Genomic DNA, 13,677 nt, shown 5'->3' on the forward strand with positions numbered 1-13,677 from the left:
GCTGAAAGTGGCCTTGCTTGGTCACAGCCACTTACTTCCATAGCCAGCCCTGCACAGGGAGCAGCTGGGGAATAAACAGGGCCTGGAAGCATTAATATGGGACTCATCAGTAGTTAAAACTTTTTCCCTGTCACACGCTTCAAATTTATTCGAAACCCTTCTTTTGTTAAACATAAAACACTGCGGTGACCAAACAAAACCTGTATTTTTATTTCAGTGCTTTTTTGCCTTTAATTTAGGAATTATTGTGTGATTGGCAATAGTTGTAAACAGTGTGCAGCAGAGTTTTATACTGTGCATATTCTCACCTCTGAAACGAAGATCAGGTGCACAAAGCCAGTGTAAGACACAGAGTCCCACAATGCTTGGGGTTGGAAGGGACATTAAAGGGACACTGGGCAGGGTCACCTTCCAGTCTCCCAGGATGCTCCAAGCCCTGTCCAGCACTGAACATTCCAGGGATGGGGCAGCCCCAGCTGCTCTGGACACCCTGTGCCAGGGCCTCCCTTGGGGTGCATCCGAGGGCACTGCCCTGCCCCTGGGCTGGCTCAGGGCTGTGCACCTTGCACGGGATGTTTTGTGGGCAGTGGCCGACCCTGTGCTTCACCTGGTGCTTGTGCTCTAGCTGGGGTTATTTCCAGCTTACCCTCTCGCCATTCATTAGTGCTGCAAGCTTAATTTGCAGGTGATGCTGTGCTGTTTTGTTGCTGTGACTAATGGTGATGGAGCAGCCCTGCAGTGGCTTGGTGAAGGCCTGGCTGCTTCTGTAAAGCTAATGGGTCCAGGAATTCCTGTAGTGGCCAGGTGACTTAATAAAAAAAAGCCCTGAAAAAACCCACAGCATCTCCAAAGTATAATAATTCTTCAGACTTCTGTGTGTTTGTATCTGAGAAACAGTCCTAATCACCTCTGAAACAAAATCATTATTTTCAGGGCAAGTTCTAGTTCTGTTTCCCTGATGCTTTAAACTTTCATTTCCCTGCTCCATTTCCACTGCATTAAAACCTCTGGAAATAAAACAGCATGGACATATTCTTTGTCCTTGTCAGCAACCAGCCAGCCCTGTCCTGCATCTCTGCTTAGATGTTTCCTTTTAAAAAAACCTAAAAGATTTCCTTTGGCAGGAGATGAGGACTGCAGGTGCTGCAAAACCAGGAGAGAGACTCAGTCTCTGAGCTGGGCTCAGTTTTTACTTTAATCCCCACATAGCTGGATGTTTGTTCCTTTGGCCTGTGGAGCACAAATTCATTTTTTATGTGCACAACGTTGGGAACATGGGAAAGTGATTCACCAGAGAGCCTCAGAGCTCTTGGAAAGTAGTAGGATGGAGCCTTTTGTAGAGAAACTAAATTGTTTACTTGTCACTGGTACCTGAAGAGATATAAATAAATTATTCGTATTCTAAGAATTGAGTCAAAACTTTACTTGAAATGCCAGTGGAATTACTGCTTGCCTTAATTTTCAAATTAACAATTCTCTGACTTTCACTGCTGTTCCTTTGTCCAGCTGCATGTAACCATCTCTTTAACTTGCATTCCATAATTTCAGATGTGATGCTCTACATCCTCTGCTGCTTCCCTTGCCAGCTCTAATGGCTTTCTCTTTTCTCTGCCTGCTGTTCCTGGTTTTCCTGCTGCAGCCTTCTGAGTACAGCTGCTACCTTGGGTCGGGATCTCGGGCATCCTCCAGAGCCAGCTCTGCTCGGGCCAGTCCAGTGGTGAGCTCCTCTATTTCTCTTTGCCCTTCAACTGTTTCATTTCTCTCTTCTTCAAGGTCTTCTTGGTACAGAGAGGTCACTGTCCCTCCTGAGGCAGTTTCTTAGGGTGTTAATTGGACCTTCTGGGCAGTGCTGAAGACAAAGAAACCAGAGGAGAAATTGCAAAACTGAAGTGATTTCTATGCAGATGCATGTTTTGACAACAGCAAGTGCACTTTGGACTCTCATGACAACGCTGTGTTTGCTTTAAATGGAGAATAAAGCACAGCAAGGTTATCGTGGAAAAGACTGGGATGTTGATGGGAGTGCTGTGTCCCCTTTGGGGGAGCAGGAAACCCTAAATCTTACTGCAGCATTCAAGCAGTTCAGTTCCTCTCCAGTGAGCAGTGTTTTGGTGCAAAGCTGCAGGGCTCTCCAGTGGTTGGGTTTGACCATCTTTGTGGGACTGCAGAGTGCCAGACACAGCAGATTTTAGCATGGTGAAGTGCTAGAAGGATAAGGAGCACCCAGCACGAGCTGTGGCTGAGCAATGCTCAAGTGCTAATGGTGCCTCAGGTTTTAGCTTTTCCATTTTTCAGATTCTGTGCTGCTTTAGTGTGCACTTCTGAACTTCATATGAGGGGATGGTGAGCTCTCTTCACAGAGCAGGGAGACAAAACAATTCCTTCTCTGGCTGGGGACCAAGGACAAATGATCCAAATCTCAGGCCCAAGAGCAGAAACAATGGCAGAATGAAGAGAGAAGATGGGACTTCACAACCTGAAGCTATAAGTGGACATTTAACTCCAATATACAAATGGGCCAGAACTTATAAAAGTGAGAGACCCCGTGACCAGTCGTGCATTTTGTGACCATTTTGGTTCATCTTGGGTGCAGCCCTGGCTGGGCTCTTGTGCTGCCCAAGGTGGATCCATTGAGGCCTCTTAATAAATCCCTACTTTATTCTTTAACTCTGCCTGGCCTCTGTTCTAGGTCAGCCTTCACAGGGCATCACTAAAGGCTTGTCCATCCCCTTCTTTTAGGGGGTTTCTGTCTTTAATTTTTTAATGGCACGTTGTGCTTTCTCTCTGTGGCTGTTCCTCTCTGCGGCTGTTTCCAGCTCTGAGTATCTTTCTGATTTATTTCCAAGCATGGGGACAGCTGCTGAGTGCACTAGGATGTCTGGTAGAGGAAACATACAGCTTACAGTAAACTAAAATATAACAACATTAATTTGCTACAGAGAGTGAGTTTTGGAGTCTGCCATTTGAAAACTGATACAACAGAGCTGTGTGCTCTGAAGTTTTGGTGTTCCAAGGGTACATTCACTTTTTAAATTATTGAAAAACAGAGGGATTTTCATCAGATAATGTATGGCAGCCAGTGTGCTATAAATAAATCAGTGTTTTAATTAGCCCCTGAACCTGAGTCCCTGAGCTATGAGTTCTTGCAGAATATAACTTATATTAGTAATACATCTTAAATGGCTTTGCAAACTGAATTTCAATTACCCCCAAAGCAAAAATTAATCAGAATAAACAGGGATTCCATTACAGTTCTGTAAGGGCAATAAGAACTGGGTACCCACACAGTGCAGTTGGTTTCCATTGGGTGTTTTCTGTGTGCCAACTGAGTCATTCCTGCAAGTTGCTTAAGGGAATCACGGGATGCTGGGAGGTACAAGGGAGGTTTTGGATTTTAAATTCCCTGCTTACACTTTGGCCTCGTGGTATGCAAGTGGCTGGGGATGCTTTGCTGAGTCAGCAGCAAGCTGAATCTGCTCTGCAGGGAGACAGCAGGCACTCCTTAAATTACCTTTTTTTGTTTTAATTAGTGGTTTATTGTCTGCTGTGAAGAGTTTCCCTTCTCTGTCACCTTGAAGAAGAGCAGAGAGTCAAGGTCATAGTGAGTCTAGGTGATCCTAAAAGTTCTTATTGCTACACAGGGTCAATCCAGCAGCACCTTGTGATTATAATTTTTTTTCCCTGTGTTAAACAGACATTGCTTTTCCTGTAGCTCAGAGTGAGGGATCACTTCTACTGACAAGCTTCAAAGAGTTCTTCTAGAGTTTCCAGTCGGGTACTTGGGAGTGGAGAATGATTCCAGGGAACTTTCTAAATTAAAGCTTACAACAGATTGTCACTGCAGCTCTGATTTTTTTTTCTCAGACTTTTGTTTTCCCCTCCTATCACTGCTCACTGAAGAGTGAGCAAAAAGCAGCAGTAGTTTTCCTGCAGTGGTTTTCCTGCTGTGCACAGCTTTGCTGGCTTTGTGTTACCGTGTTGGTAATACAGTCAAAGGCAGGAAGATACTGAAACACAATGTGTGAATATTTGTCTTTGTAGTTATTTTAAGAATTCACTATATCTGAATGAAGTTTGGAGATTGCTTATTTTTCTTTAACATTTTTCATGTTATCCCACTGGTAATTATCTGCTGTCCTTGCAGTTACTGCAGATATGCAAATATGTTGTTTAATATTAAACCATCCTCACATAAAGTACATATCTTAAGACTACTGAGAGCAAACATCAAATATTTCTGTACAGATGGGCCTGAGCTCTCAGCATGTTTTGGTAGAGCTGGACTTTTAATATGAATTGCAGAAATTTTGTTATATTTCTTTTCTGAATTAAGAAGCTACTAGTGAAGAGCAATTATTCCTAAATCTGAAACAGACTCAGGATGCAGTAGTGTTTGTCTGAAGGCTCTCTAAGGCAAGGCAGGCAAAACAAGAGGAGAGGGCAGGTTTTGCTGTGCTGAGATGCTGCTGGTTCATCCTGGCTCTCTCCCTTCTTGAGCACACACAGAGTTGTAGAATATCCTGAGCTGGAAGGGACCCACAATGATCATCAGTCCAAGCCCTGGCCCTGCACAGACACCCCAACAATCCCAGCCTGGGCATCCCTGGCAGCTCTGTCCAAACCCTCCTGGGCTCTGCCAGCCTGGGGCCGTGCCCATTCCCTGGGGAGCCTGGGCAGTGCCCAGCACCCTCTGGGGAAGAGCCTTTCCCTGATCTCCAGCCTCACCCTGCCCTGACACAGCTCCAGCCATTCCCTGGGTGCTGTCCCTGTCGCAGGGAGCAGAGGTTGGAGCTGCCCCAGGGGAGGAAGATGCCAGGCATGCTGAGCTCTGCCCTCAGTCTCCTCTGCTCCAGCTGAACAAACCAGCTGCCCTCAGCTGCTCCTCGTGTGGCCCCTCCAGACCATTCCCCATATTCTGTCCCTCCTTTGGACACTCTCTAACAGCTTTAGACTTTTCTTATCTAAAACTGCCCCCAGCACTGGAGCTGAGGCTGCCCCAGCCCAGAGCAGAGCAGGACAATCCCCTCCCTGGCCTGGCTGGCACTGCTGGGGTGATCCCCCAGGACAGGGATGTCCCTCCTGGCTCCAGGGACTGCTCACTCAGATCCAGCTGGCCATCGACCAGGACTTGCAGATCCCTGCTGCTCTGCAGGCTCTCATTCCCCAGTGTGTCCGTGCATCCAGGTCATACATCAGTGCCCAGCTGTGAACGCCTTTGGTCACTGGCAGACACTTCCTGTGTTCTCACCAGAAATAAAATGAAGACACTGACAGACTTAATTTTGGTGGAGGCACTTATGGAGCTTTGCCTTCTCTCTACCTGCAGGTTTAGGGTAGGTTGTATCCTAGCCCTGCCTCTGACAGTCTGGATGTGCTTTGGGCCCCTCTGGAGTGAGGATTTGCTGCAGTGCTAACTTGCATTTCTGGGACTGATAAGTTTGTTTAGGCAGTGACGTTTGGCATAGCACTCATTCCTGAGAGAGGATTCTTCTCACAAACCCCCTTCAGACCCGACAAATTTCAGCAGTGGTTTTCCCCTGCTGACTTTGAGAGGCTTGTTGCTAATTGCTAGAGTTAAGGTGGCTCTCCTTGGAGAAGCAGCAGGAACTCTGTTACTGCCTGCCCCAGCCCAGCTGCTCAGACTGGTAAGATGGGGGTTGTTGGAGGGGTTGTACTGACTGCAGTACCTCTTTTCTTCTTCTTAATTCCAGGTTTTGTAGATACCATCCTGTGTTAAGCTCTAGCCTAACAATTTTTCTCTGCTGTGGGCCGTATTTCCATTTCAAGCTGTGCTGTGCTACTTTAAGGGCAGGAAATGATCTTAATTTGATTTGTCACCAAAAATCCCCCTTGCTTTCGTGAGGAAGTTGAGCTAAGTGCAAGATCTGAGCTGGAGCTGAGCACTGAAGTTGTTCTGATACCTGAGCATGGGACATGGCACAGGCAGAAGAATTCAGGCTTCCCTTCCCTGGCCTTGTTCAGGAGCCTGGAAGCTGCCTCAGTCCAGGTCTCTCACTGATTTTAAGATGCTCTGTGGTAGTGCTGCAGGAACTCATTTTGGACACTCCACTGGTGGCAAAGAGCTTCACCCTGAAAGGGTTAACCCTTTTAATCTATGGAAAACAGGCACTTCAGCCATATAAAGGCTTGTGGGGTGATCTTGCTCACGTTATGTTTCCAGCTGTGCTGAGCTCTGATGTTGCTGACATTCTTGTAATGTGGCTCTGGATTTATTCCGAAATTGCTGTCAGAAGAGGCTGAACTCTGATCCCACTGCACTTATTTTGCAGGGAGCAGCCAAAACAAAGATGTGCATGCTGGAGTTCCTCAGAAAATTACTTCCTTTTCCTGCTTTTTTATGCACTGAAGTACAAATTGCCCCAGTTGTTGGTGAAGAGCAAGATAATCTGTGATTAGAGACAGACCCATACCCTTGTGCAAATGAAAAATGGTAGTGTTGTGTAAATTAAAGGTACCATTAGGTGAATCCCTCTTTAAATCTCCTTTTCTGGCAAGTATTCTGTCAGTCCTTAATGTTTGTGGGTGGAAAAGTCCCAAAGCCAGGCTATTTTTATGAAGGGCTGTGCTGAGTACATGTGAAGGGGAAATTCTTTTCAGCCTATTTAACAATTGCTGTGTTCTTGATTGAATGTTAATAAGTGTTTTGGGCAAGAATTCTGTACGACTTCAAATAAACATAAACATTTCTCTCCTGACCTTTCTCTGTTTCATTTATTGCTGAATCAACTGCCAGAGGGCTTGGGGGGGACCGGGAGAAGGCTGGAAACCTGGAGGTCCCTCTGGTGGCTGATTCCTTTAGGAAAAATTTATCTTTTTAAAGGGTACCTTGAATACATTAATCTAAACATGAGCACGATGAAAGCTGTATAAAATATTAATATAAAGTAGGTTTCTCTCTTTCTACAGAACAGATTTTGGTGTATCACTGCCGTGTAACCATAAAATTAGTCGCTGCTTGTTTCAGCCTGGCTTTTTGCTTTGAAAAGTGTCGTGTGTCAGGAGGCATCTGTGAATTGTTGGATGTTATTTGGGTGTGAAGAACTGGCTTTTCTCGAAACTGATTGAGTTTTTAAGTGTTAATATTTAAATAAATTGTTGGGGATAGTGACTGGTTTTGAGGAGAAACTGCTCGGAGTATGGCATTCAGGACACTGAGTGGATGAAAGCTGAAGATGAAATCTGGTTTGTTTCCTTAACCAGCTCAGTTTTAGAGGTTACTTAATAGCTTTCATTATTAGAGATTATGCCCCATTAGAGTCATTATTTAAGATAGTTTTGCAATAAAGGTGTAGCAGGCTTCTCAGGTGTGGTTATGAGTGCTGTGAATAGAAACACTGTAGTCATGTCTCTCACCACATTGTCTTCAACATTTGTAAATGTTGAAAATGCAAGCTTCTATCTGACTCATGTGATGCCTCATTAAAACAATATCAATATTTGCTCCCTTCTTTATTTTGCTAAAAACTGAGATTGCACTTTGTTCCAGAAAATAGAGGCCATTGTGCAAATGGCTGAAAGAAAACAACTATTTTGAGCTGTGCCCTGTAAGACAGATTTTTGCAAAGGCAATACACAGATTTCCAGAGGTACATGTGTGTGGACACACAAATCTTTTGTCACATGCCATTATTGACACTGCCACAGCTGTCTTGATGAACAACAGCACAGTGTTTGGCCAGGCTAGAAGGCTGCCAAATCCAGCCCTTGGAGCTGTCTGGCATGAAAATAAAAAGCTGTTTGCACAATTCAGTCCATCTTGTTCATTGGGTCTGAGCTAAATTGTCTGCCTTCATTAATGACCCTCTCTTATTGCCTCCAAATTCAGAGATTGGAGGGGTTTTCCCCTAAATATTTTACCTATTCAGTGTCTTTGCAAGTTTAGATCTAGTGGTTTAAGTCTGGCTTATTTTACTTTGAAGCCTCGGACTTCAGTTTTCTTAATGCTAATTCATAGGGAATTTTAGCTGTGAGATGCCAGTGTAAAAAGCTGATTTGTAACAGCTACCTCACAGTTCTGAGAATTTTTTTAATAGGGTTACACAGGTAATATGAAGAATAATGAGTGAGATTATCCCCATATTGTTCTATATAATAAAAGAAAAAATGCTCCAAAAAACTGTGCCAAATGTGTACTGATTATGAAGAGATTTTGAGTGTGTTTTCAGTGGAAAAACACACTTCAGGGCATGGCATAACCTCAGTTATGCCCTGCCTTTCCCTGAATCAGGTTTGTTCTGATTCTTTTTCCAGTAGTTTAAAAAACACCATTCCCTTTGGCAATTAGGCTTTTCTTGGTCTGGGGAAGACATTTATTTTCTAGGAGTTTTTTGGGAAACCAGCTTAACTGTGCTGAATGTCCCAAGAAGAATTCAGGTTTTGTTGAGTTCTGCTGAGTTTTTAATTTCATTCAGTCCTTTTTACACTTAGTTCCACTTTAGATGGAGATGTTCTGTAACTTTTAAACCCTTCATCTGTCTGCATCCATGGTAAATTTCTCCTAAATTCTGCTTTTTCACTGTTTGGGTTCTTTTAGACTAGTTTTAGTACAGGATCTCTTATGTGAATTAGTAAATTGCAGTGAAGTACTGAAACCCTAAAAGAGCCATTTATTTAGACTTTGGACTGGTCCCTGATATTTGATTTGAGGGTCATTTTTGTAGTCTAGGATCTTTGCTTGAAGTTGCAGTCCCTGTTTGTCTTGAGAGGGGAATATTAACTACAGGTTTGAAACTTTGAATTTCAAGTCTGACTTGGTACCTTGCTTTTTGGGACAGGGAGGATGTGGTGGCATTTGTAGTATATTACTGCTTTCTTTTACCCTTTATTGATTCTATTAATGATTCCTTCTCAATCTCTCTTTTACAGATTGAGGAAAGGCCAGAAAAAGACTTTGAGAAGGTAAGAAGGATCTTATCAATTATTCTGACAATAGTGCTTTGCTCATTCTTTTCGATGGGTACAGCTTGCTATGAGTGTACAGAAATCTCCTATAAAATCCATTGTGAGGCAAAAATTTGAATTTCTGGAGCCTTCTGCTACAGCATTTTTGAAGATGAACTTTTCAGCCCCTGCTTACTTGATGTTAAGTAGCTGACCTTCGGCAGCAGTTGGCTGAAACTGCTTTAGGCTAAGCCACACAAACACTGTGTGTTCATTAGATCTTAGTTATAAGACCTAAGCTATTTATGTAAAAATAAATAAGTCATCATAATAAAGGAGGAATCTACCACATTAACCCTGAGTTCAGTCAAACAGTTCGTGTGGCCACTGCTGCAGAGTAAATAAATGTCCATAAAGGAGAGAAGCTTCCAAAGCTTCCACAGAATGTATTATTACAAGTTTTGAAAATGTCTGGCAGGCTGATACTAGCCCCTAAAGACTTTCTCCAGTTAAGAATTAATAGTTAGAAGCTAAATTATGCAAACTCCCATTGCAGTATTATTTAAATACTTCTGATCTGCCTTTTCTCATTAGTTTCCCTTGTTAAATCTTTATTTTGGTTTTTTACTTTTTAGAAAGTTTGATTTTAATCAGAAGCGCATAATTTAGAAATGCAAGGATTGGTGTAATGTGTGTATTAAAAAAAAATAAAAGGGGAAAGCTACAAACCCACAATTTATGTGGAAAAGAAAGTTCTAAGCAGTTTATCCATGTGTGATTGTAGGGAGCACGAACTGTGTCAAGTTTATCAGCAGCTACCTTGGCCTCTCTGGGCGGGACTTCTTCACGGAGAGGCAGTGGGGACACGTCCATCTCAGCTGACACAGAGGCATCCATCAGGGAAATCAAGGTGAGGAATGCTTAACCCCAGAATAAATTACAGAATATCCTTCAGGGAGGAGCTGGGGCAGTGAATCGGGAGCTGTGAAGGAGAAGCTTTGCTGGAGATGTCTCTCAGATGGGACTGGTTGTAAAAGGCACCTCCCAGCCTGAAACAGGGAGTGGGAGGAGGGTGAAGATAACACACTGCACTCCTGGAGAGCAGAGGAGAGAGCCTGGGACAGAGGGTGATCATCACTGAAAGGGACAGAGGAGGGCTGGGATTGCCACAGCCTTTGAACCTGGGCCTGCGCCTTGTCCGTAATGCTGAAGATTCCGTTTTTGCCAGCCGAGAAAAGCAGAATTAGCACAAACCCCTGACCAGGAAACCTGGTTGTCTGGCATGGCCTCAGCTTAGGGTCAGAGCCCTTAAGGTGTGTGGGAGAGGTGCTGGGAGCAGCACTGGGAGCGCTGCTTGTCCCTCCCAGCTGCACTCTGCCCCTTAGTGCCCGTGCTGTCACTGACCTTTCTCGCCGTCTCCCTCAGGACATCTATGAGTTAAAGGACCAGATTCAGGATGTAGAAGGCAAATACATGCAGGGCCTGAAAGAACTGAAGGTACTGGTGTGTGAGCATTAACCCTGGCCCCAGTGTGAGCCCCAGAGCTGCCCCTGCATGCTGCTCTCCTGGGAACTGTGTGCAGAGTGTCTCATTAACTGGCAAACCGTTCTGACTGGGGGGGTTGTGCTGAGAAATGCTTCCAAGTGTTCACTGGAAGGCTGCTGGTTGCTACTGCACGTTGTCTTTGCTGGTTTGAGGAGGTCGTTGTTTTGCTAGCAAATTAAAATTATTTGGAATTTTTTCATATAGTTTCCTAATCCAGGAAACCTTCCAGTATTGGGAGATGAGCTAGAACTCAGTGCTAAAACAAATATGTGCTAAAAACAAAAGTGAGTTTAGAAGCTTGTATGGTTTAATTTTTATTAGGCCATGTGAGGTGTCCTTGTGGTTTCATCTTTAGATGACAGAAGACACCCTTAAACAATTCTTGCAACAAAAATCCATTTATCAAAGCCTGTCACATAAAGGAATGCTGAAGGTCTTACTGCTTCCATGAAGCCATAAATACATTTTGTATAAACAAAATGTATTTTGTTTACAAATACAACATAAATACAACAACCAACTTGTACATCCACGTACCACCCACCTCCTAAGTGAGCAGTGACATGAGCTCTGGCTTTTTGGAAAAGGCAAATAGATAAATTCAACATTTGCCAGCATTGATTGCTGATTGTGTCATCAGCTGAGCACTGACAGATGAAGGTGATGCCATTTTAAATGAGTTTTCAATGGAAACAGAGTAGTTAGGCCCTCTTTTGGTAAAATGTTGGTTTTCTTCCTGGTCACTGAGTAGCATATAGAGCAAAATAATCACACTGCATAAAAATGTTTCAATCCATGTCCCTCAGAGTGCCTTTTGGGGTGATTTGGACCTAAGCTGCACTGTTTGATGCTAAGACACCAAAATGTGGCATGCTGAAGGAGTGGAGCAGAACTTCCTTAACATCTTTCAGGCATATACTTCCTTTCCAGCTCCTTTCTGAGCTTTCCAAATCCTGGTGGCTTTCCTGTGCTTGGTATTTCTCATCTGGAGGTGGAAAGTGCCCCAAAACACAGTTAAGCATTTGGAACTGGGCAAATTAATGTCCTAAAAGACAAATTATCTGATTTGTTAATAGAAATGTCAATTAAATTGATTTAGACTTTGCCACTGTCATCCTTAGTTCTATTAACAGCTGAAAAAGGAAGTATATGAAACTCACCCATACTTCAGTTGAAATAATTAAAGTTACACAAGTTCCAAGAGAAATTGTTTGATCCATGAACTAAAATGTTGATATGTGTGTCCTCCTTGTTTGCACATTTACACGCCTTTTTTTATATAACTCTTTGTTTATACAACTCTTTTGTTTGTTTATTCAAATCAAGTAGTGCAAAGTTTGTCTGCATAAATGAAAAATTATGCTAATTTTGTTTTACCATCATTTGTTGTTATAAACATCTCAGTATCTTATATTCAGGTCAAGCTGGCAGAATGGGTTTTCAAGATACTGGGAATTGTATCTTAGAGAGTAAATTTGTAAAGAAGGGATGTGATATGGGAAACCTAATGGGAAATCACACATCAGGTCACAAAAGCTGCAGCTTTCTCTTTCATAGTGAATCCTAATTCCTGAGTCACTATTGAAGGGTTCCCACACTGCAAGGATCACTGAAATTAGTGTGAAGTGGCTGTCAGTCTGCCTGAATTACAGGCCTCAGATCATCTAAAGTGATCTTAAATCAAGGCCAGTTTACCTTTAAAAAAAAAAAAAATCCCAACTTGCCATCTTCAGCAGCAGCTTTGAGCTGCCAGTGTGCAGGGGGAGGAGGGAGAAGGAGGAAAACCGGGAAGGCAGGAGCTGAAGCAGCAGAGGACAGGAAGCATTTGATCCGTGCTGAGGTAAGGCTGCTTGCTCGGCAGCACAAGCCTGGTGGGGACACAGGAGGTTTTCCTCACCTTGGGACAGCTGGGAAGGCTCCAGCACAGGATTCATGCTGCTTTCCATAGGCAAACTTGTGCTTTGGTGCTTTATTTTCTCACCAAAGGTCTTGGTTGGCAAAGTGTCCTCCTTTATTTCTGACTCTGACCAGGGTTGTTTGTTCTCTGCAGGACTCTCTAGCTGAAGTTGAGGAGAAGTACAAGAAGGCTATGGTGTCAAATGCTCAGCTGGACAATGAGAAAACCAATTTCATGTACCAAGTGGACACCCTGAAGGATGCGCTCCTAGAGTTAGAGGAACAGCTGGCAGAATCCAGGAGGCAATATGAAGAGAAAAGTAAAGTATGTAAAGAGCCCTGGCATGGGAAATAACAGGGAGAGATTTGGAGGGGGGTAGAGATCTTTGGGAGGAGGCAGCTAAATTATTATTATTCAATTTTTTGAATTACTGGTTTAATTAGTATTAAGTGAAATACCATTTTGTTGTGTACTTGTGATCATACAAATGAGAATTTTCCCTAAGCCATTCCTGAAGAAGGAGAGAAATGTTCTAGCTGGTAAAGGCTATATTGATATTATCACATCTCCTTTTATATTCCATCTCTAAAGTAAATTCATAGGGTTTGTCCATAGGGACTTCTGGAGCAGTTTTACACACAAAAGTGTCTCCAGGCAGCCTGTGGGGGAGTTGTGCAGTTCAGACACTTCAAGCAGCTCCATGGTTAAATGGTGAATTAAGTTTTAGATTAACTCAGCAGCTGACAGTGATTTGGTGTTAAACAATAAAACTAGGGCTTATGTTTTCAGAAGTGCCTTCTTGTAGCTTGGGCATTTGACTATACCCCACTCAAAACACAGTTCTTGAAAGATACTGTGTGGTTTTTTCTTTCTGTTTAAAAGTCCAGCTAACTTTCAGTAGATGGCCATGTGGGAAGAGTGGGTTAAATTCCCATCCATTCATCTGTGCAGTCTAAAGGACTGGAGTGTAAAAGCTCTTCAGCCTGCTGCTCAGCTTATGAAATGGGCTAAATGATGTCTGTCACTTCTATATTTGGTGCAATAATAGCATCTTGGAAAAAGAACAAACTCGTTAAAAATTGCACTCTTATGGGATTGTGATTAGAGGGATATTCAAGAATTACATTGCAGTAAGCATTTTCTTTGTGTTTGGGCTTATTTTCCTCTTTTTGGTGGGATGCTATTTTTGATTAATATTAATCTTGTGAATATTTCATTATTCACAGGAATTTGAGAGGGAGAAGCACGCTCATAGCATATTGCAGTTTCAGTTCATGGAAATCAAAGAGGCTTTGAAGCAGAGAGAAGAAATGCTTGCAGTAAGTAACTTTTTT

General features: G+C 43.1%; 1 protein-coding gene across 2 annotated transcripts in view; it reads left to right on the plus strand.

The window, feature by feature from the left end:
- LRRFIP1 (LRR binding FLII interacting protein 1) overlaps positions 1–13,677 on the plus strand; it is a 101,927-nt gene that overhangs the window by 70,509 nt on the left and 17,741 nt on the right. For both annotated transcript variants that reach the window (XM_053947385.1, XM_053947386.1), the window contains exons 7-11: positions 1,640–1,717; positions 8,887–8,919; positions 9,686–9,811; positions 12,497–12,667; positions 13,570–13,662. In XM_053947385.1, coding sequence (XP_053803360.1) covers positions 1,640–1,717; positions 8,887–8,919; positions 9,686–9,811; positions 12,497–12,667; positions 13,570–13,662 — 501 coding nt within the window. The remainder of the gene's footprint in view (positions 1–1,639; positions 1,718–8,886; positions 8,920–9,685; positions 9,812–12,496; positions 12,668–13,569; positions 13,663–13,677) is intronic.

The sequence above is a fragment of the Vidua chalybeata genome, chromosome 7 (assembly GCF_026979565.1).
Source record: "Vidua chalybeata isolate OUT-0048 chromosome 7, bVidCha1 merged haplotype, whole genome shotgun sequence".
In the NCBI taxonomy this organism is placed as follows: domain Eukaryota; kingdom Metazoa; phylum Chordata; class Aves; order Passeriformes; family Viduidae; genus Vidua; species Vidua chalybeata.